This window comes from Glycine soja, chromosome 8 (genome assembly GCF_004193775.1).
Source record: "Glycine soja cultivar W05 chromosome 8, ASM419377v2, whole genome shotgun sequence".
Taxonomy (NCBI): Eukaryota; Viridiplantae; Streptophyta; class Magnoliopsida; order Fabales; family Fabaceae; genus Glycine; species Glycine soja.
The window spans coordinates 44,352,834-44,375,808 of record NC_041009.1 but is presented as its reverse complement, the minus strand read 5'-3'; the positions used below and the strand labels follow the sequence as shown (position 1 = coordinate 44,375,808).

The window sequence follows — 22,975 nt, the reverse complement described above, 5'->3', positions numbered from 1 at the left end:
CTTCTTGAAAATGAAACATGCATTTAATGAATCACTTGAAAACTATAGGAAATAGATAAATAATTAAATCTTTTATTTCTAGATAAAATAAATGCACCGGTGAAACGAAAAATAAAAAAAGATGACAGATATTTAAAGCTACTCCTATAAATAATATATAAATATAAAAAAGTATTATAGAAAATTGTTGCATTTGTAACAAAATTATAATATGTAGTTATTTTTAAAATATATCTCGTTTAAAATTTATTTTTAAAAATTAAAGTTTTTTTTAATTGATAAAACAGTATTTTAATGGTGCAAAATTAAAAAAAATAGTTTAATTAATAAAACATTTTTTTATACGTAATAAAATATTATTTTAATGGTGGTTTAGGAATATTTGGTTGTATTGAAAATTAATGGAAAACTTAAGTAGTATTAATATAATTAATTGTTCACCAAAAAAGGTATTAATATAATAAATTATAGAAAAGAAAAATCCTTTTAACATTAACAAAAAAAAAACTAAACATCACATTTTTTTCCTTTTTTTTTTTATTTCTCTTCTGTTTCTATTTCCAACCTCGGATTGTAGCTAATAGCAAAACATAGCTGTGAATTGCCAACCGAAGAAATTGTTCAACACAACGTAGGAAACCCTCTTCAGTCCTGGTGTTTAAGGGTATTCATTCCTAGTGTTTAAGTTTATTCGTGGATTGAAATGGATAGATTTTAAAGAAAAAAATTATTTAATTTAATCATTTTGTTAATTTATCATACAATTGATTTAGTTTAAACTTTTAATTCGATCCGATCTGATCTAATTTAAAATGATTTTGATTAGATCAATTTTTAGTTTTACTCTTATTTTTACTTTTTTTAGAAAATATTAAAGATATATAATAAATATAATAAGAAACAAAAATAGAAATGAGTTTCAGTTGTTGTTCCCATTTTTCCTTCGTGACATTTCATTTGTAATTATTAGGAATATATTTCAACGAAAACAAATATATTACTATTTCAACGACTTTTTCACAATTTTAAAATTTCTGTTCGTGATTTTATATTAAGTTTTTTAACAAATTTTTTTGTACAAAACTCCTTTAGTATGAATTGTTTCTTCACGGTTTTATTTTTATGATTTTTTTTCAACAAATATCATGACTTCTCCGTTAACTCCCACTCTTTCCTTTCATTCAACACCTCTGCTTTGTCTGTTCGTAATAATTTCTAATTTAATGAAAAATACTTCCTTTTGAGATCTTTAAGAATTTTATAGTATAGACTTTGACATTGTGAAAACTCTAGTTGAGCACATCTTTCCCACTCTTTTCTATTTCAATGGGACAATTGCCCAATTGTTTTTTTTTTAACTTTTTTTTTTCAATTATGTCCCATTATTTTTAAATTTTTAGTCCTACCTTCAATTTTCTTCTACATTTAAAAATATATACTTTTTAAGAAAAGATACATAACCCTAAAACATTAAAATTAGACGGGCCAGGTCAACCACGTTAATAATTAACAAATAATTATAATTATTAATTAATAAATAATTATGTGATTGGCCTCATAGTAGCAATATAGAGAAAGGATAATAGAATCATCACTGCTAAATAAATAATCTAAAGACAAAATCCCAGACGTGTTACTAATATCAAAGAAATTTAAATACAAGGTTAATTTCTATTCTAGCCTATGGTAATTTATATTCTGCAGCAAGTCACATGAGACATGCCACCTTATTGCATGCACTTTCACATGCAAAAAACAAATACCTACACAGTGCAACTAGTGCTACAAAAACATACATGCTTCAGGGTTTGAAACAACAAACGGCAACACACTTTCGCCAAATAATTCAACCACTGATGACACCAAATTTCCTGTATCAATGTCATCCTTCCAAGCCTGAGCAAGAGTGGACGACACCTTCCTTTGTTGATCTCCAACCTCCCTCCCCGGCACGTTGTCGATGGATATTTGACGAGCCATTGACATTGAAGAAACCCCCATCATGGAGGAATATCCACCTGTTGAACCTTGCATGTCAACTAACATGGAGTTCATTGCTACCACACCCCCAGGGCCATCCGTTGCAAGTTTCTTCATTGGAGGCAGCTGCTGCTGCTGCTGCATCAGATTGTCAGTGCTGGCTTTTCGTTTGCCTTCATTAGGGTAAAGATAGAATGATTATCAGAAGATAAAATTAACGATTGCATTGCTACAAATGTGTCTAAAAGAGCATTCTGATGGAAAGCTTTTGTCAACTGGGGAAGCACATTCAGAAACTCAGGCTTCCAGTGCAACTTCAATATATATATTGGAAATGTATCATGTTACTGTTTCAGAAGATCTAATTTTGACCATTTAATATTGCAAGAATGGTCAAAATTCATTTTACTTGAAATCAATATTGAATTTCCATGTATGGTTAAAGATTGTTTTACTTAAATATAACCTTCACTGCCCATTTTGGTAGTAAGTTTAAAATTATTTCCTTTCACGCTCTCAACTGAAGCACTTTATATGTCTAATTTTTTAAATGTCGTATATTTAGGGGGAGGATAAGTTGCCCTTGCCCTAATTGATGATCAAGTCATTAATTAATTTAAGGTTAAATATTTGATTTATTTCCACAAAGTCTTCATTATAAATCATTTTTGACATTCCCATTGCTATTATATTTACTCTTGTTATTCTAATATGTAGTGAAAAATTAGTATTTAAAATCAACCCTCTTATAATTTATAGAATTCTTTATTGACCATGAAACTCTTTTTCTCTCCTTTTTTATTCCAAAACGGAACATTACATGGAAATGCTATATTAGCACAAAAATATCAAAAATTCATTGGTTCGTAATATGTATTCTCCAAAACAGTAATATATTGACATTTATTTACAATCAAATGTTATTAAATAATTACTTTTTGCATAGGGCTTCCAATGCATTTCATTTTTTTATGAGCCTTCCAACGCATTTCATTTTTTTATGAGCCTTCCAACGCATTTCATTAACTAGCTTGTGTTTTATCAACAAGAAAATATTTTCCATCATCAACCCTGTCCTTTGTTGTGTTTCCTGTTTTAGAACTAAAAGCTAACTTTAAGGAGGGGGGAGAGAGAGAAGAGGAATCATATGGCTATAACCCAAATGAATGCATACAAACTAATTTATCATTTACTCCATTCAGCAGGCATGTATTGCTTTTCAAACATATCAATATAATTGCAGATGTAGAAAAATAAAGCCACACCTGACATCGCAATCACAGCTTTTCCACTGCCTCTTGAAGTAACCCGAGTTGGAGGAGAGAACAAATTGCTAAACATTTTGACCTTTTCATGCACGCATTGTCCTGCTGCACCCTGAAAGGTTTATGACTTCAGTAATCAGCAAAAGAGATGTTCAGCGAAAAAAATCAATTTATGCATAATCAAACCTAGGTAATCTATAAAATTAAAGAATTAAACTTGAATGCAATAAAAAAAAATTTACAAATCCATCTAATTACGTGCTGCAAAATCATATAATGAGATGAGTTGTCAAATTAAATGTGGCAACACATTGAAGGATGACAGTGTCAATTTTTTAGATTATTTGTCAAAATTAAAACACAGCTAAAACATTACAACTCACCAACAAAGCCCCATAAACTTGCCAAGCTTCATGCCTCTTCATTTCATTTTTTTGCTTCTCAGGTTGCATTTCTGGCTCAAGAAGATGCAAATATGGCTCGAGATTTGGAAGTATAAGCAAGCGAATCTACTCAAAGTGAAGGAACATACACATTAGTTGACACCAATACAACTAGAGGTTCTAAATCACAAAGCATAAAAGTGACCTGTGAACCCCATACAAAGACATGCATTAAAAACAGTTGCAAATATTTAAGAAACATCATATAAAAAAAAGTAATAATTCTTCATTATTATTATCCATGAGAACTAAACAGATGGTAAAGAATAGTTTATAAAAAATAATCATATATAATCTAAAAGGGAAAAGTAGAGCTGTCTCCATTAGTTATTATCCGCAAGAGATCATCAAATAATTAATATGAAACCAATTTAACAACCAGAAGCCATCGAACAATCTACTGGCCTGAAATTAAAACACGGTGGTCAAAACATACCAGTCTTGATCCGAGAGCTTCTATCCCTTTAATTGCACCATAGTGTTGAGGCAAAGCTTTTGTAGGGTCCAAGAAAGAATGAAGAAATGTCTTTGTCACACGTGGCTGCAGATTGTGATAAATATGCCCAAATCTGTAGAATTCCAAAGACTAGGAACATAAAAACCCAAAAAATATAAATGATAAAATCAGAACTTGCCATTCCATGAGTATACTATGAAATTACAAAGGTCATCACAAGCCCAGTATTCTATAGTAATTATTTTAATATACTAATATAGTCACAAGCAATGCAATGTCAAAAGATGTAAGGAAAAAAATTGTCCTTATCAAACTAAAGTATGTGCAATCTTAAGAAAACTTTTGGTATGCATATCAAGAAATCCTTCATATCATCTACAGTTCTACAGAACGTTACTCAAACCATGCAGTTAAACCATAAAGTATCAAAATCATCTATATATATAGTATTCCATCTGAATGACACATGTAACAGCCCCAACAACCACAATTAACATTTAGATTTTAGAATGAAGTATGAAACCCTATTGCTCATCAGCAATTGAAGTCTCATCAAGCAGACCTTGACCTTCTCATTGCTCTTTTTGGTACCATACAATAGTAGAAATGTGCACCGGTTGCCCATCTAAAAGAATCACAAGGGCTGAGAATTATCAAGTTAAACACTTAAACTTGAAATATGAGCAAAATCTAAATATTATTTTCCAATGTACAATGTTGGTTACAATATATATACAGGCTAGGGAATTAATGTTATCCTAGGACTTATGGGCAACAAACCTGACCCGATTACAAGAAATAAGGAAAATCTGTCCTAATTACAAATAATGGGAGGAAATAAATCTCCTAATTACATCTGTACATAAAAAATGGAAAGAATGATAAAAATGTACATGCTGCAACAGTTAACAACATAATCAAATGATATCTGCCATGGTAATTTATACTCTTATTCAATAGAAAGAAGGTCCACACCTTTGGCATATTGAAGCAACAAGATTAGCACTGAAGTTCCGAAGCTCCCAGTGATCATCAGATAGTCTGTTTCCTATCCTTTTTGCAACAATGCAAGTAATGATAGGTGGCATCAATTGATGTAACTGCAAATTATAAGAAGATATTAGACAAAAAATGAAACTCACAAGTCATATTACTGAAGTAAAAACTCAAGTTTCAGTAAGGTATAACTGCTCTAAGTCTTGGCTTCAGTAACCCAAACATATCCAAAACTGGCACAAAGTTATTGTGTTCATTTACAGAACCACATATCAGAGATCAACCTCACAACCTCATGAGAGTTGTCATAGATGACAATTATCATCTGAAGTTGATTATATATAGATGCGAAAACATTTACAATGGCATCATACTTACATAAAGTTCTATGTGTATCTGAGAATTTTGCAAAAGGCTCCGCACAAGGCGCATCAAGGCAAATAAAACAGCTAAATTATTTAAATTCTGTGCCACCTGATATGACAAGGGAAAATGGATAAGAATCAGTACTTTTACACTATTTCAAACACTAAATTAAGAAGTTTAACCAAAAACATCATTGATATAAACTTGTCAATACCTCATCAGCAACAAAAAATGTGAAATAAGGAACTAAGGGATGGAGTCCCGAGTCTGTTGCCAAGCTAACCAATGCTCTTCTAAAAGGAATGGATCCAGGCTTATTTAAAGTTAGGTCAGTTATTTTCTCATAGTAAAGCTGTAGAAGAAATAAAGATCATTAAGTTGATAAAAAAATATATGGAATTTCTTAAAAAAAATAGAAAGACATACCAAATGAGTATACCTGAAGCTCCCTTGTTATTAAATGTTTAACAGGTAATTTAACATCAACAGGAAGCCCATCTTCCTTATATTCAGATTTTCTTATCTCGGAGGGAGCTGCAAGTAACATAGGGCAAGCAAATATGTCAATGTCAGGAAAATCAAGCTTCTAGGTGGAAAGAAAAGGGGGGGAAAAAGAGTGAAATTGTGCAGATGATAATATACAAAATTGAGTGTAGCAGATCACTTAAGGTTATAAACTTCAATGTTATAGCAAGTTGGCTTGATGGACAGAAGTTGACCATAATATCATACAAAAAATGAGATTGGTAGAAACTCAGAGCACTACTACTAAGGAAGTTCAGTTTTATTGCACTTAAATCTGTAAAAATACCTTCAACTGGAGCATTTTCAGGAATTGCAGGTTGCACACCTTCAATAGCCAACCAGTGGCTAGTAATTGATGTATCAAGGGGTGCTTTTGGTAAAGGAGCTTCAATGATCTATACAAATCAAGAAAAATGTGAGAACACCATATCAAGAAGCAATTCAACTACTTTTCAATAGAATAGCAATCTTGATGTACCTAGAAATCTTACATCTTTGATATCCACGTCTTTGTCATCAATGTAGAACAAATCCTTGTGTCCAGCAGCTCTTTTGAACTGCGGAGGATCATTAGAGGTGGACCCATATATTGGCTGATACATAAATAAAAATATAAGCAAAAAGAAAACAACAACAAATATCGAAGATAAAAATTTTAAGAAGCTGGGGGCAGACGGGACTTGGTGATAAACATTTCGCAGTGCACATGAAACACAATTCAGATAGAGAAGTGTTTGCCATCTTAAATGTTTCAAAGCAATATTTTCATATGAATGTGGCATTCTACTTCTACAATGACCCTCTCTCATAAGACTATACTCAAGAGACATGCCATTGTCAATTTGCCATCGTCTCAACGAAAAATCAGCACTTTTTCATAGATACACTAACCAAGCCTAAACCTTTTAGTTTGAGGAAAAAAATGTTTACAAAGTTTTAAAAACACAACACATAACCTAATTCCAATAGCAAAGCAAGTCACCTCCAAATTTCTCAATGCAAGTGCAGTATCCACATCCTCTGTAGTAAGAAAAGTTCTCATTGAATGGCGCATGCATTTTACCGATTCCTGTTTAATTCAAAATAAACAACAAACCCATATCTCCATCAGCCACACTCAAGCAGTAGTAATAACACCAACAAAGCAACAACAATTACAATATCAAAGCCTACAAACCGCCACAACCCTTTTAACATGCTCAAATATTCCAACCACCCCATTAACGGATTTCATTCTTTCCCCTCAAATATAATTTTTTTTTTCACGTAATATTGAAAGTGGGTTTCATCGTTTGCACATGAACCGAACTGGGTGATTGCATTGCAACGAAAACCCACAACAAAGGAGGTGTCGAATTACCCGCGAAAAATTCAAAATTGCGCAAAAGGGTGCGAGAATAATGTGATGGGGGTACCTGCATGATTTCGCGAATGCGATATTCGAGATCGGGAGCGAGAGCGAGGGCAACATCGGGGGACAAGTTGGTGATGCCGATGCTCTGTGCGATGACTTCGATTGTCTCCTTTGGCACGAAACTCATTTTTGATTTCAATCGAACATCAATTGCTCTTTCACCGATCGACGAAGGTGGCTTTAGGTTAACGGAGAATGGTGATGGCAAAAACAAAACAAAACAATTTGCAGAAGCTGAAGAAGGGTTTGAATTAAGGTAGAAATATTAATGTTATTTTTATTAACCTAACTAAATCTTGCATTTTTTTTTTCACAAAACTTGCTCTAGAATAACATAAAATATGTTTTGAGTCCTTTAAAAAAATTTATTTTTAGTCCCTCCATTGAGGGATCTTGATTCACAAACTATTTTATTCTTTAGTGTCAAATATCTCTTCTTTAAATACTGATGGGGGAGATAATATTTAATTATTTTAATTGTTTGGTGGTGGTTAATTTATCCTAGCAGCTAATAGCCGTCAGAAAATTATTTGGGACCCATCCAAATAAAAAGCAAAAGGCACAAAAAGTAAGATCCTAAGTTCGTAACTCTAAATATCATCAACCTTGATTCAGAAAGCAAAAACTCCACTTTCTAACTCTTTATGAAGTAGATAAAATAGCGATAGCATGATCTTCATCCCTGAAAAAGTTTCATCTCTAGAACCACCACCATACTCTACCACAAATCCCTAATTCCCCTTTTCACAACCCCCTCCCTAATGTGGGTTTTGTGAGAATCTAAAGAACAGAACTTAGAAGGCCACCGATGCCCTCCACCTCGTCAATGACGAAAGGTCGGTGCCGCCATCGGCACCATCACCATGCGAAAGGCACCGCTTCCTCACTCAAAAAGAAACGCCACAAACCCGCTGACATATCATCATTTAATGAAAAAATTTGACACAGAAACTAAAAAACAGAAAAATAGTTTGAGGAACAAGACCGTCACTAAAAATAAAAATCTTAAATAATTGAGTTTTATCCTTGAGTGTTGTTTTTTTTTATTGAGGAATTGTCGGTTTAATTAAGCTTATTTTTATAAATAAATAAAATATATTTTTTCAATAAAATAAACAGTATTAATTTTTTTAATGTGTTTGTTTAATTCTAAACTGTTTTTGTTTAAAATAAGCAATTTTCTCCTGTCTTTTTTAAAGCAAATCATTGTCTACATCTTAAAAAAAATGCTTGTATGAAACGTAATTTTTAAGTTTTTTTAAAGTTTAAACATATCTCACTCATTTTGTTATTATTAATAAATAAAGGATAAAATATGTTTTTTTTCACTCATTTTATCATAATTTTTGCTTTTAGTAAAATAATGAAGGACTAAATATTAATGTCTCTTTCAAAAATAAGAGGATTGTGAATTTAGTCAAATATAGAGAACAAAATTCCATTTAAGCTTTATTATTTTATGTTCTCTAATTTCTTTCTTAATTCCAATATAGCATTTTTCTTTTGTTATTTTTCATGAAGAAAAAGTTGGTCAGGTTTGAAAGGTCTGAGTCTAGCCTACGATGAATCTTTGAGGTTATAATCTATCAAAGGCTTTTATTTTGACTCGGTCTGACCTCTTTAAAAGCTTGGTCTGACCTAATAGCCTCTTTAAAAGCCTTCTTCACAATAATTCACAATAAATTTTTAATATTTTATGGAGTAGGATAGGAAAGTTAAAAAAAAAAAAAAAGGAAAGTCTGAGGAATATAAAAGACACATGACTCACACCTAAATTGTAATCAAAGTCTTACATGAAAGTTATGGAACAGGAATGTGTAATCAAAGTTTGATAGTTTAAAAAAAAATTAATTGTATCCAAAAAATAATATTATATATTGATACCCAAAAAATAATATAAGTATATATATATATAAGTCGGTCTATCAGACTTATAAGGCTGTTTAATAAGTCTAAGCCTGATCTATTTAATTTAATAGGCTTTTAAAAAAGCCTAAATCTAACATTTTAAGTAAATAGGTCAATTCAGGTTAGACTTTATGTATATACTCCTGTAGACCGGCCTGACCTATTTTCACCCCTACTTTTACTATGCATGACCTTCATAGGTCCTGCACAATGAAAAAGTTTTTTGAGCTGTGCGATTAAAATGAAAGGTCAAATATGTGAGGGTGCACCAAATGCAAAAAGTATCATGTTGACTCCTTCTTCCCCTCCTGGAACCAACGAAGTCATGTCATTGAAAGACAACTATTTCATCTCCAAATCTGGTCATAGACACATTGTTTTGTTATATTTTCTGTTTTCTAGCACGTGTGAAATTAATGAGGGGGTGTGTCAAAGAACATGAAAGGGATCCCTGCAATTGCACAGTAGCCGGAGGGTGTGATAGAGGAATCGGCCGTGGTTGTAGGAGGTGTGTTTGTTTCTCACGGTGCAGGACCTATGAAGGTCACGCACAAGAGAAACCACCTTGAAATACATCCTATTCGAAGTTATGGAGTAGTTTTCATAATTTGTAATTAGAAATTACTCCATAACCTTCGAATAGATGCATATTCAAGAACCTCAGCATTTTATCAGAGGTTCTGAAACAAAAAGAAAAACGAACTTGCAGCTTCCGGAATACATAAAATATTATTTCCCTTCCCACCCACGCAAACGAAATTGCAGCTTCTGGAATACATAAATGGAAGTCACCTCAATTTTACTGATTTTTACAAAGAGAACAACACTCAAGGGTATCAACATTTGAAATCTGACAATTACATAAAAAAGCCTTTCAATACCTTAATAAATTCCATGCCACTGCCAAAGCACCAAGAAAAAACAAAGAAACACGTTATCATGTTTCAATGCACATTCAGAAACATGAAAAAAAGAGAAACTTCACGAGTTGGGTATTTTTATCTTTACAAATATTTGACCAACAGCCATATGACAACCACCAAACCCACTATACCAATCACTGATAAAAGCATGCACAAGCAGGAGCAACCACCCTTGGTACGTTTGTTTAACACTGCCAAGTTCTTCTGCACTCTCTGTTTTCACATCAGAAACACAAAAGGTAAGTTGCAAGCTACTTCTACAATATCTCAATTCAAGAGTTAAACAAGGGGAAAAATTAACATCTTGCTTTAAGAAAAAAAATACACCAGAAATAGGTATACCTCTTGCAAGGGCATTCACAATACAAATATCATTCATTTATTTTCATATAATTTTTCTTTATATGTCAAACATAAATTACCCTAAACAAAGGAAATGTATACATTTGCAGTAAATTTACTATTGTTATATAAAACACATTATCTCCTGATAAAAATGAATGAAATATTATGAGCAGAAATCCCCACAGGTCCATATTTGACTAAGCATATAATAATGGAGTATATTTTTATCTGTAAACTGTGCCACAACAAAGACTAACCAAAGAATTTATGTACATTTTTTAGAGGTTACATTGGTTCAGTCTCAAAAATCTTAATTAATATCAGAATTAAGGAATTTAATAACTGAAAAGGTTAAGAATATTAAATTCAAGAGGATATCGCATGATTTCACCAGATTGAGCATATTGTAAACTCCTCCATCTCATAAAATTTAACTTATGTTTGAAAACAAGAGATATGATCCCAATAAGGAACTAAGGAAGTTATGGTAAGAGTGTTACCCTCAGCCGAGAATCTGTAACATCTACATGTTGGTCCAAGTCATCCTAACAAAAGAAGAGAAATGATTAAATTTCAGAAATGAGAGAATAAAATGGACAGTAAAAGTAGCAAAGAAAATTAACATGTGGGGGGGACATACAATGAGTCTGGTATGTAGATTCAGCTCTTCATTCACAGCCAATGCAATATGTTTAGTACTGATTACAGTCTCCTCCAATTTCTCAAGGCCATCGTCTTGCTCTGCTTGAATAGCACATTTCCAAATTTAGATCCAAACAGCAGACTACAGGTAATATTTTTCAATTTCAAACAATTCAGATTAAAGACCTTTCATAATTTGCCGTTGAAGACCAACTAGTCCACTGTTGTCCAGGCCAACAGTTCTGCTCATTGCATCTGATTTTATTTCTGGCCCTAGCAAACTATCCCTATTTGCAAAGTTAGACATGTTCAATGTTGAAGCCATTTGGTTAACTTTTGTCCTCAAATTTGCAAGCATGTCCTTTCGACGATTCATCTCCTTCTCAGTTCTGTGCATCATTGACAAAGAAACACTTAAAATAAGAATCATGCAACTTCATATGAAAGAGATAGTCCAGATTAGGAGGTTTCAAGACATTTATTTCAAAACGAAAAGAATAGATGACTAAAAGCCATAGTATTCCAGGTCCTCTATGCTCTGCGGTAATAGCATGAACTTTTCTTAATCAGCATAGGAAAGAACTGAACACTCACTTTGCAGGGACCTTTGACAACAGAGATTGCAAGCTATCAAGTCTGGTCCCTAATATCGTGATCTTCCTTCTTATAGCAGATGCATGTCGCTGGGTTTCTGGTCCAGATGCAGGAAACGAACTACGTTCAGAAATCATGCCATTGATATCATCAGCAAGTTTCACAGCTTCATTATATTCCTTCATCCATGAGTCTGAAGATGCCATTAGCCTGAAATAAGAGGAAAAAGAATGAAAAACAATATGAGAACCAAGGTATGGACATTTACTCGTTTTATAGAAGAAATAATTAATGAAGTTCTATTTAATAGATTTGGCATTGATGGATAGCATAAACAAAACAAGTAATAAAAGATTCCACAATCAATAATACAGTAAATTGAGAAATCTTCAAGTGTGCCCAACAAGATAGAGAACTTTTCAGTCCATGTGATTAACATGAGATAAAATTTACCAGGTTAGAGAAACTCATAAAACCAAGATTTCATATAAGTAGCTATGACACAAAGATTCCCACTTATGATAATTTAACATTCCACAGCTTGCTACCAACTCCGATGCCTCAAAACAAGCACTCACAGGCATATGATAATGCAATCAAATATTATGATATTTAAGATATTGAAAAATTAAGACACGAGTATTTTTACATTATTACATCCATTTGCCCACTTTGACTTGAACATACAGCATTGGCCCAATGTTATTATTCAATAACCATTATAGTGCCACCATAATGCTATAAGGTGGCATTTTTCGACCCCTCTGCCATAAGCAATTTGGGAAGGAGGGTCAACTATGGCAGCACCATAGGCCACAATGACATGTTTACATGGCAGAATTTCCGTCTTCTGCCAACCGCTATTGTTAACCTCGCAGAGGCTACAGTGAAGATAAATTTAGGCCATGTTTACACTGAACTTCATGAATATACTCCATCCTTCCCTAATAAGGTGTTATATTATCAGCCTTCCAACAAAAGAGAACAAGTGAGAGAGATATTAAAGCTACCTCTACAAATGAACCACACGGTCTCATATTCAAATGCAGCAAAACTTAAAGGATCGCTAATTATCAGCTGAACCTAACATCCCTTTTGCTTTATGTCAAAAAACATTTATTGCAGCTTTGCCCCCAACTATGTTCCTTAACATATTTTAAAATGAAAAAGGATTTCCCAATCAATAGAAGAAACTATATGATCAGCTAATAGTTTGAAGAAGAATCAGAATCTGTGTGAACAACATTGATCTATATAGACTCAGAACTGAGAAGTTATACTTTTTATTTTTTTGGGGTTAAAGAAATTTATTGAAAGGAAAATTACAAAAGATGAGAGGACCCCTCTTGTTTTGTTTATCTGATAAAGAGTAGAGCAGTCACCCACATAGAGGGAAGAAAACCCAGAGCTTATCATAGATTTGATATTGCACCACCCTCAACGGTCCAATCTTGGGCGTGAAGGGGTGCGTTGAGATCTCATATCAACTGTAGATATGGCTAAAATAGAGCTTATAAAGGTTTGGGCAACCCTCATTTCATGAGCTAGATTTTGGGATTTAGGCCTAACCCATCAAGATGGTATTAGAGCACATCATTGATCCGATATTGGGTCACACTCAACTGTCCAAAAAAAAAACAATATCTGGTCCCGCCACTTTCCCAGTGCAATATAAAAAGAAATCAATTCTAGAATCCCTACGCCCCAGATATCCAATCCTGGGTGCGAGGGGATGTGCTGAGATCTCACATCAATTGCAAATGTGGCTAAAATAGAGCTTATAAAGGATTAGGCAATCCTCTTCTCATGTAATAACTTTTGGAATTGAGTTAGACTGGAAATTCAAGATGATATCAAAGCTTATCATAGATCCGATATTGAGTCACCCTAAATTGTCCAAAACAACTACCTGGTCCTGCAGTTTTCTCAATGCAAAAAAGAAAAATCAGTCCTAGATTCTCCATGCTCCAGATGTCCAATCTTGGGTGAAAGGGGGTGTGTTGAGATCCTACACCGACTATAGATATAAATAATATATAACTTATAAAGGCGTAAGCAATCCTGGGTCCACAACTGCCATCACCCACCCTTAACTACCAACCATTGAGCCAACACCAGCATCAACATATTTCTTACCCAAAATTAATCTTCACTAATATATTGACCTCTTAACCCAGTAAACATATTCTTCTATCCAAAATTTCAAATCTACACAACAATTGCTGTGAAAGGCATGACACAAAGATGTCCTTTTAAGCTCACCATGATCCCATAGGGAAGACAATAGAAAATTACGAAGTTCCCACCCATCATGCGATGCCCAGAAAATCAATCACGTTTAACAACAAAATACACAATTCTCAGAAAACAACAATCACAGAAAGAAAACATCAAAATCAGGAACGAAAAACGCGTAATTCCGAAGAACTAAAGCTCAACCAGCAAATTCAGTCCAGACTTACAATTCAGATGGAAAAACTGAAACCAATTAAAAAAAAAACACGAAAGGGAATAAGATCGCAAAGGGGAATTGAATGGAACCTTACGCGCTAATTCTGGAGAAAGTAACTTTTATCTTCTGAATTAGGGTTTCTAAATTAAGAGAAAGGAGGGGTTTTGATGAGGGTGATGGATACGATTAGGCGTAATAGCGTGGCGGCCCCACCAACCGGCACCGTTTGTCTGACACCGTCGTTGTTCAGCGCAGCGTCGTTTATGCTGTTCCTTGCGCTACGCGAGTTGTTAACTTATTATTGTTGTAAACAGTTGCAAAAGTGAGAGTTGTATTTACGAGTTTTTATATAGTGGTAGCGATTAAGGATTAAGCTCATCCTTCGCGGTAACAATTTCATTTGTTAACTGATTGTTATTTTATCATTATAAATAAATAAATAATTGTTATTTGAGTCAACTGACACTTCTAATTATATAATTAGGAAGTAGCTTATCCACATATAAATATTTTAAAATTTAAATAAGATATTCTAAGTTATACTATAATGTTTGAAATTATTAAAGAAATCTATGCAATTAACATGTGTTATGTCGTGGAATGATATCAAGATTGGACAATATTGCCCAAAAATTAACTGATACTTTCCTCCTAAAATATAAAATTCTTTAAGCTAATTCAGATTTTTTTAACAAAATTGATTAGTTTAGTTAATAACATTAAATTTAATAATAATTTATATTATTTTTTTAAAATTATCCTCAAAATTATTGAAATTTATTATCTCACTATTTTTACTTAATTATTTTTTTACCTAATTAATTAATATCTATTAGTCTTTTTCTCCAATTCTTGTAAATAAATTTATTTTATTTTTGACTGAAAAAACTCATACTATATCATTCAACAAAAGTGAAATAATACAATTTAGAATGTAATCATAACAATGCGAATTAACATAAAATCTATACTTCACTGCTAAGCAATTGATGACTAGATTTTTTTGTTGGCAAACAAAATGAACATTAAAGTTTGAAAGGATGTAAGACTATCTTTACAAAATATCTCCAAACTCATTATTCACTTATTTCTTTGCATGCATGCAGTCAACAATGTATTTTGTAAATAAATGTTACATAAATGTTAATATTATGACTTAAGTAACATGTTAAATGTAAATTTAATTTAAACAAAAATGAGGGACAAAATTATAATTTAGGAGTCTTTTTTTTTAAATTTCGTAAATTCTAGAGAATAAAGTGACAATAGATCACGAATTTGAGGCACAAGTCATAATTAAGCAAATAACATGAACAACTAAACAAAACATATATTCTAATTAAATTCTTGAATTTATACCTTCCGAAGAAACTATTGACTAATGACTCTTGAAAATTTTCCGTAAAAAAAAATGACTCTTGAAAAATGAAACGTGAATGAAAAGATAAAATTAGCCTCATAAGAATCTGGTTTAGAATGTGAATGATGCATTTTCAAGTGTCAGAATATACTGAAACGTAACACTACAACTTGCGTGGTTCTCGAGCTAACATAGTATGATAGTAATAGCTAACTAATAATTATTGGTCGATGATACACATGGTAACTCTAACTCAACAACTCACGTACCTACCACTACCAGTTCCTGCTACGCACGTTTCCTTTCACAGTCGCTATCTATGAAGCACGGACACTCCAGTCTCTTGTCGAGTCCGGTGTCCAACATGCGTCCGTGTCGCGTGTCAGTGTCCAATACCGACACGACACTCATACTACGTTCTATATTTTAGACATTATAGGTGTCCACGTGTCTGTATCCCTGTCGTGTCGTGTCCGTGTCCGTGTCGATGTCGGTGCTTGATAGGCTGCTAGTCCTTGATTTCAGACGCCAAACTCCAATACCAGTTTCAACAAAACAACCATATTAAGAAACCCTTTCTTAACCTTCTTGTTTTTTCATCACATGGATGTCTCTAATTTTTCATCTTTCACATCATGAACATCACAAAACCATCATGCTCTTACTACCAAAGCAAATTTTCTTTGTTTCTGCTAAGTTGATGCTATTGCTAACTCTATCCCTCTCATAAGGTTCCATCCAAAAATCCATGGCACTCACGATTGTTTTCTCTCTGCTATCCCTTCTGTTGGTTTCAGCTTGTTGCTATGTGCAACCCCTTGAAGAGAGTTCCATCTCTGGGGTCATATCTGACAAGGGCCTTGAATATGCCAAGGAGTTGTTGATAGAGAAAGGTATTGCCTCCATTGTGATGCTACAGCTACCAGAGATTGAGAATTCTGTCCAAGTCCATCTTGTTGGAAATTAATGCTAAAGTGGTTCTTTCTGACATCACAATCAAGGATGTTCAAGTCAATTCTTCATCTGTTAAGACTGGGGAGAGTGGTGATATTGTTCTTGTTAATTTGAGTATGAGGTGGAGGTACACTGTTCAGCTCTTGGTTAATCCCATTTGGAATTTAAGATAGTGGGAATGCTTCAGTGAAGGTACAAAACTAGAATTTCATGACTCATGCTTATACTTTATACTATATCCTTTGGTCTTTTTTCTGTGGCTGCAGTTGTAGAGTTTTGCTGAATTGTCGTTTACATGGTTGAATTTAAGTTTCAGAAGATTTGACTCTGTTAAACAAATAACAAATATTTTCTGAAGTAGGTTATTTCGTCATAAACAAATAATAAATTAATCAGAGATATATGGTTGACTTGCTGGTTAAGAAAGAAGGAAAATATCATAGGTTCGATCCCTCTGCTAACAAAAAAACTAACAAATTAACAATTATTGATAAAAAAAATAACAAATTGGTTAGCCTGTTTGTCCTAGACTCCTAGGGAATCTATAAAGAAGAATGTTGGAATGGCCTTTTGCATCATCTTGCAATTGGAATTGAGTCAACTTAGTAAAACTTGGCCAATTTCAAACTTATGTGTAACAAGTGATTCAGGGAGCCATAACAATAAAGATCATGGGACTTGTTAGAAAGTGTTTTGATTGCTGTGCACTGTCGAGTTCAATTTCAAACCTCATTATCTTGTTCATATAAGTTGAGTTTATTGTAAGATTGCAAATGGTGGAATGAAGAGTATCTATAATTTTTTTCTTGATCTTTGTAAATGTTGTAGCTAAAATGGAAATCATAAAGAAGTAAAGGTAATGGGTTTTTTCCTAACATAAAACTCCAGTCTCCGGATCATGTCATTTGGAAGAGCTTATGTGAAGCTTGTTTAGATTTATTTTATCATATAAACAAGGGTCATTGGGTTTGAGAATAATATTTTCTCTTTCCGTTTTCTATGTCAATTGTCTAGTTAAGTTTGCAGTTTTTTTCAAAAAGTAACGTGGAAATAATGGGACATTTTTGTAATTAAAAATGAAAAAATTTGTAAAATAACATTTTCTAAAACTGAACAGTGACTTATTTTTATTAAGCTTACATTTTAACTTCAAGGATTAAAAAAATCCACTTATTAAACTTTAGGGACAAAAATATCTACTAGTTAACTATTTGGACTAAAATAGATATGCTTGGAAACTATAAAGATTAAATGGGTAATTAAACTACTCTTTTTATTTTGGTGTCCGGATTCAGCAGGAGATTATATAAGAGTATAAGACGGCTAAAGATGATCCCTAGCTTATTGTTTATCGTTAAATTTTTTGTTATATTTTTTTTTTGTGATATAGTAATCCCTATGTGGTTCCTGACTTACTTTCATAATTTTACTGATAAAGTGTGACTCTTAGTCTTAACATGAGGTTAGCATATAGAAACTTCCATTATACTCCCACCCCATTAGAAGGGAAAAGGAAAAAGCAATAAAGCATGAATCAGTGTTTACCTAGAGATTCCAGAATTCTTGCTTCCATTCTTTTAGGATCAGTTAGCCAAGTGTAAAGTTTTATGTCTCGTCGCCTCTTGAATGTGCTGAACTTGGATTAATGAATAAGTGCATCCGCTCAACTTTATTGCCTCTTTTTTTGGTAAAGTAGCTAGACTTCTTACGGAGATAGGTCTGTCCTTGATTTCATGAAGACACGAATATGATAGTTCTTAACATAAAGTTAAGAAATTCATACACTAGTTTTTATATTTGATGTTTTTATATTTGGTGTAAGGACTCTTGGTGAGTAATAATATTAAAGTGGTTTTCCTTTTCAAATATCTGTTAATTGATAGCACAATCATTTTCTTTTCATGATATTATGAACTTGGCTAACATTTTCTTTACCGGCCAAGAAAAATAAGTATATTAAAGAGGGTACAAGATACCTTACCCCTTTTACAGAATGAAAAAACCAGAGAATATAATTATCCAAACTATCCCATCAAAATACCTCAGATCCCACTTTACAGTATCAGTAAAAGTGAAAAAAGAGTATGCCAAGTGTTAACAATGATTCATGCCATGTAACGCCAAAAATGAGTTCCCCCACATGTAATCTTTCCTTGTATTTTTTATCCAACATTCCCCCTACTTGTTCCCTTCTCGTGATATACTCCAACAGCACTACCCTGCATATGTTATCTCATTGGAAGACTTCTTTTAATTTAATATACCGGCACACAACTCCAACACCAAACAAAAAAATGTTAAACTTCAAACTTCACTATGATTTGCATATCAGATAACATAATTGCAATCCACATCAGACCCGGAGAATTGTACCTGTAACACCTAGTAGGGGTGTGCAAAAAAACCGGTTCAGACTGTGTCTCCCAGCATACAAATTTCCATCTCTTATCATTCTACTGTGTACAACTCCTCTCTGCATTCATTTTGAAAAGATTACTTTCCTCTCAGACAGTATACTGGGGTATTGACCACTCGTAGAAATAATATTTGAAATTCTTTATCTTACAGGTCATCAGCAACCATGACTTGAATTTGATCAGCTCCAAAAGATTGCCACCATTAACACTTCCCTTATTAAAGAAAATTTCTTTTCTGTGTAGCCAAAGTGACCATACAATCGCAAACCACACCACTCTCCATCTTTCATTAGCTTCCTTCCCCAACCAATCACAATTATGCTGCAGGAGATGCATTTTTGGGTCCATATGGATCACATTATGAATCCCCCACCAGACATAACACTTATTCCAGATTCCAGTAGCAAAACTACAAGTAAACAATAAATGAGGTACTGTTTCCTCAGGAACAAAGATTAATTTGAACTTGGCTAACATTATGATTCTATATAACTTTGATGTAGATATTATGCTATTGACTTCTTTATGTTTGTTTCAGGCTAGTAGATGTTTTTGAAGGGGATATAGCATCTGCCGTTGAAGAGGGCATTTCGGAGAAAATAAAAGGAGGGATTGTGAATATTGATAATTTATTGCAATCTCTTCCAGAGAAGATCTCACTAGACAAAACCGCTGCACTAAATGTTTTTTTTGTTGGAAATCCTGTGTTGAGTAATTCCTCTATTTCAATTGCAATTAATGGTTTATTCACAGGGAAAAATGAAGTTTTAGTACCTCGGGGTTACCAGAAAGGAGTGAAGATTTCTGCTGCCTGTGGTGGTTTACAAAAGATGTTAAAGGTTTCGATACATGAAAATGTGTTCAAATCTGCTTCCCTAGTTTACTACAATGTAAGTTTCTGAAATTTTTATTTCTTACTTTGCATGCCTTAGTCCAATCTATCTGTGATGTATAGTAGCTTGTTATAACCTGTTGCATAGGATCTAAGCTAGGATTGCTGATAAATTTGTATCTCTTTAGGCTCTGACATCATCAAAATATTTCAGAAGAAACAATTTGATAATTATATGAAACCAAGAAATGGAGAGTTTTGGCGGGACCAAAGCATTGTCTTTCTACAGTTTGCATCACTTAGGTATGCATATCAACAATGTGCCTTCTTTAATGAAGGTTGGGAGTTCTGATGCTGTTGGACTCTCACTGAATTTGGGACAGAAGGATTACTGTTTAAGCTTAAATAGACCTTAGACTGCTAAGATGCATCACAATAGCTTATTATTTTTTTAAAAAGACATAATAATGCTGATTATATTTTATAGACTAATTGAATGGCTTCAGTTAACTGTTCACACTTCAAGCATTTATGTTGGATGCTTTTACATTATGAATTTATGATAGATTGAAATATAGTTTAACAGTTTATATTGTTCTTGTTCTCAGGCAGGTAAAAGGCAATTGATTATTGATGAACTGCCTGATCAGAACATTTTGAACACTGCTGAATGGAGATTCATAGTTCCCCAATTATACAAGCGATATCCAAATGATGACATGCAGCTTAATATCTCTATATCTTCTCCACAAGTTATACAAGTGACCTACCAAGATATTGGTGCAACTATTTTTGTAGATATAACAATCGTTGTTCTGGAAGACGGTGAAGTCATACCTGTTGCATGCATCTCAGTGGTATGCTAAATTAAAGCTAGCAATCATTCAAGGAGCTAAACATCATAATGTATTTCTTTTCAACATTCAGATTAAGCTACGAGGCACTCAAACTTTTCACTCTTTTGTTTTCATATTACCTTATACAAAACAAATTGACAATTTGATCTTTGGCTAAAGTTTCAAAGTTGCGAATCATTTTTTCTGTCTCAGCATGATCAGTATCCGTTTATCATATCTAACAGGTTCAGTTATTCTGCTTATGCTACAGGAAATTAGTGCTTCATGTGCTGTGGAAGTTGAAGGAAACAATACTGCTGGTTGGCTCAGATTACAAACATTTTCTGAATACTTGAAGTGGAGCAAAATAGGGAAATTGCGTGTGCATCTGATCCAGGTAAATCAGACTAAAAGTATTCATATTTTCAGCTTGCAGCAATGTATGCATTTTTTAGTTAAAACTTGGATGAAATCATGAAACTGATCTACATGACCAAATAATTCCACCTAGTTTGGGGCACATTCTAGGATAGGATAGCAATTCAATCCATTAGTATTTGTGTTTTAAATTTGCATTTCCATTATATCATTTCAAATCACCAGCATTTCTGTTACAAGTTACAACAGATCGATAAGTCATTAGATTAAGGGAAAGAGAAGGGAGCAATAGACATTCATTTTATCCTCTTTTGTTGGAAGTAACATTGATAGGGCCCTTGGGGTGCATAAATCTCCCATTGAGTAGTATGAGATTCTCGGTGGAGTACTTTAATAACTTGGTTCTCCCCCTTTAACAACTAACTTTTAAGGGACTTAAGTCGTTATCAAAGCTATCTATAAAGGCGTGGACTAGAAAGACTAAATAAAATATCGTAGAGTGTGAGCCACCAATACATCGACTCTCAGGGGACATGTAGTATGTACACAATGACTATTCGATCTATTTCGCTCTTATCCTTCATGTTTCACTTTTTGGATTCATTTACAATTCTCCAAGTAGTATAACACATCTGTAACATCTTCTCCTAAATACACAAATAGTTCTAGTTTCTACTTTCTAATCATTGTGTATCCAGCCAACTACAAATTAATCTTACTCTTCAACATTTGTCAATGTTTTGCAGTCACTAATGTCAAGTGTCCTCAAAACTGTCGTCCTTCCATACCTGAACTTCAAATTAAAGAGAGGATTCCCATTACCAATTATTGATGGTTAATTATGGCTTTCAGAATGCCATTATCTTGTACAATCATCCATGGATTATGGTGTGTAGTGGTGTTTCCTTCGAAGATTACTATCTAGGTAAACAGTTAGCTTATGTTTCATAAAATAAAGCTACAACAAAAAAATTGTCAGCTGCATTATTGTGGATGTAAATGAAGAACATTTATATAGAAACCCATTTGTAAGTTACTTGTGTACATATCACAATTAGTATATACCTTTTGGATTTAGCCTTGTATACACATACATCCTGCCATGAAGATTACTTGTTAAAAATCTATACCATTATTTTTGTGTCATTGTATGTGAAAACACTCATAGCTTGTTTCACTTTATCTTTTACATTACAACAATAATAAAACCAAGTGCTCGCTTGTTTACAACTTATTTTAAAGCAATAGTGTTCTTTATCTTTTAAAAATAAAATAAAAATTGACCACGAAAAATTCCAATTGGTACTAAGGTATTACTTCAGGTCATAAGCCAACAAAGGCAAACTGAAGTGTTGACAACGCAAAAACCAGCATTGATGTGTTGTAGCAACATTAATATTGAATTTTGATGAATGCATGCTGGTTGTAATAATGTTTCGCATGTCTAATTTTTAATTTTATATATATTCCTTTTAAAAAATTATATATATTATGGCTTAATTGAAAAGCTTATATATAATACATACCTTCTCATAAATTTCAAGATTAATTATGTAAAAAAAAAATATGAATTTGATTCCTATTAACTTTGGAGGCCATTTTTATGGTTCAACCTGGCCCATCAAAGAAAGATACTGCTTCCTGCACCTTATTTTTTTTCTTCTTGCACCCCAAATGTTTTGAAATTCCCATGTCCTTCTTGTATTTTAGAATAGGTATTCCAAAAATACATAGATAATTTAGAAACCTATTCTAAAATGATTAGGTATGTACTTTTTGGAATACCTATTTAAAAATAGGTTTCTAGATTACTTATATACTCCTGGAATACCTATTTTAGAATATGATTTTTCATATTCCATAATAAGTATTCCAGAATAGGGTGGCA

At 33.0% G+C, this 22,975-nt stretch overlaps 3 protein-coding genes across 4 annotated transcripts; 1 reads left to right on the top strand and 2 right to left on the bottom strand.

The window, feature by feature from the left end:
- Positions 1-1,571: 1,571 nt before the first annotated feature.
- On the bottom strand, positions 1,572-8,356 carry LOC114423467 (transcription initiation factor TFIID subunit 6-like). The gene is made up of 12 exons (XM_028390229.1): positions 7,448-8,356; positions 7,015-7,101; positions 6,524-6,625; positions 6,319-6,427; positions 5,947-6,041; positions 5,722-5,859; positions 5,520-5,615; positions 5,121-5,245; positions 4,125-4,257; positions 3,629-3,754; positions 3,246-3,357; positions 1,572-2,153 (listed from the first exon to the last, which is right to left on the bottom strand). The coding sequence occupies exons 1-12, from the start codon at positions 7,571-7,573 to the stop codon at positions 1,783-1,785; spliced, it is 1,620 nt and encodes a 539-aa protein (XP_028246030.1). The 5' UTR covers positions 7,574-8,356; the 3' UTR covers positions 1,572-1,782.
- Positions 8,357-10,128: 1,772 nt separating this feature from the next.
- On the bottom strand, positions 10,129-14,640 carry LOC114423465 (syntaxin-51-like). 2 transcript variants are annotated; one of them, XM_028390227.1, is made up of 6 exons: positions 14,405-14,640; positions 11,859-12,068; positions 11,451-11,653; positions 11,263-11,363; positions 11,123-11,167; positions 10,129-10,490 (listed from the first exon to the last, which is right to left on the bottom strand). In XM_028390227.1, exons 2-6 carry the CDS (start codon positions 12,062-12,064, stop codon positions 10,359-10,361), a joined length of 687 nt encoding a protein of 228 aa, XP_028246028.1. In that variant the 5' UTR covers positions 12,065-12,068; positions 14,405-14,640; the 3' UTR covers positions 10,129-10,358. The 2 variants fall into 2 exon arrangements, with proteins under 2 accessions (XP_028246028.1, XP_028246029.1); XM_028390228.1 differs by having other exon boundaries at positions 10,137-10,490; positions 14,400-14,640.
- A 1,553-nt stretch (positions 14,641-16,193) lies between these two features.
- LOC114421175 (putative BPI/LBP family protein At1g04970) lies at positions 16,194-22,233 on the top strand. Its single transcript, XM_028386999.1, has 6 exons — positions 16,194-16,816; positions 19,193-19,472; positions 19,580-19,931; positions 20,482-20,730; positions 20,981-21,106; positions 21,834-22,233. Exons 2-6 carry the CDS (start codon positions 19,468-19,470, stop codon positions 21,924-21,926), a joined length of 825 nt encoding a protein of 274 aa, XP_028242800.1. The 5' UTR covers positions 16,194-16,816; positions 19,193-19,467; the 3' UTR covers positions 21,927-22,233.
- Positions 22,234-22,975: the final 742 nt, after the last annotated feature.

Bases quoted from the DNA above. Each gene is read 5' to 3' on its own strand.
- LOC114423467 (XM_028390229.1), bottom strand. From the start codon at position 7,573: ATGAGTTTCGTGCCAAAGGAGACAATCGAAGTCATCGCACAGAGCATC. The intron at 7,102-7,447 runs GTACCCCCATCA...TGAATTAAACAG, and splicing joins GCATTCGCGAAATCATGCAG to GAATCGGTAAAATGCATGCG. The intron at 4,258-5,120 runs GTGTGGACCTTC...GGAATTCTACAG, and splicing joins GTTGCTTCAATATGCCAAAG to ATTTGGGCATATTTATCACA.
- LOC114423465 (XM_028390227.1), bottom strand. From the start codon at position 12,064: ATGGCATCTTCAGACTCATGGATGAAGGAATATAATGAAGCTGTGAAA. The intron at 11,654-11,858 runs GTGAGTGTTCAG...AATGATGCACAG, and splicing joins TTGTCAAAGGTCCCTGCAAA to AACTGAGAAGGAGATGAATC. The intron at 10,491-11,122 runs GTAACACTCTTA...ATGTGAAAACAG, and splicing joins TTACAGATTCTCGGCTGAGG to AGAGTGCAGAAGAACTTGGC.
- LOC114421175 (XM_028386999.1), top strand. The intron at 20,731-20,980 runs GTATGCTAAATT...CTTATGCTACAG, and splicing joins CTGTTGCATGCATCTCAGTG to GAAATTAGTGCTTCATGTGC. The intron at 21,107-21,833 runs GTAAATCAGACT...AATGTTTTGCAG, and splicing joins TGCGTGTGCATCTGATCCAG to TCACTAATGTCAAGTGTCCT.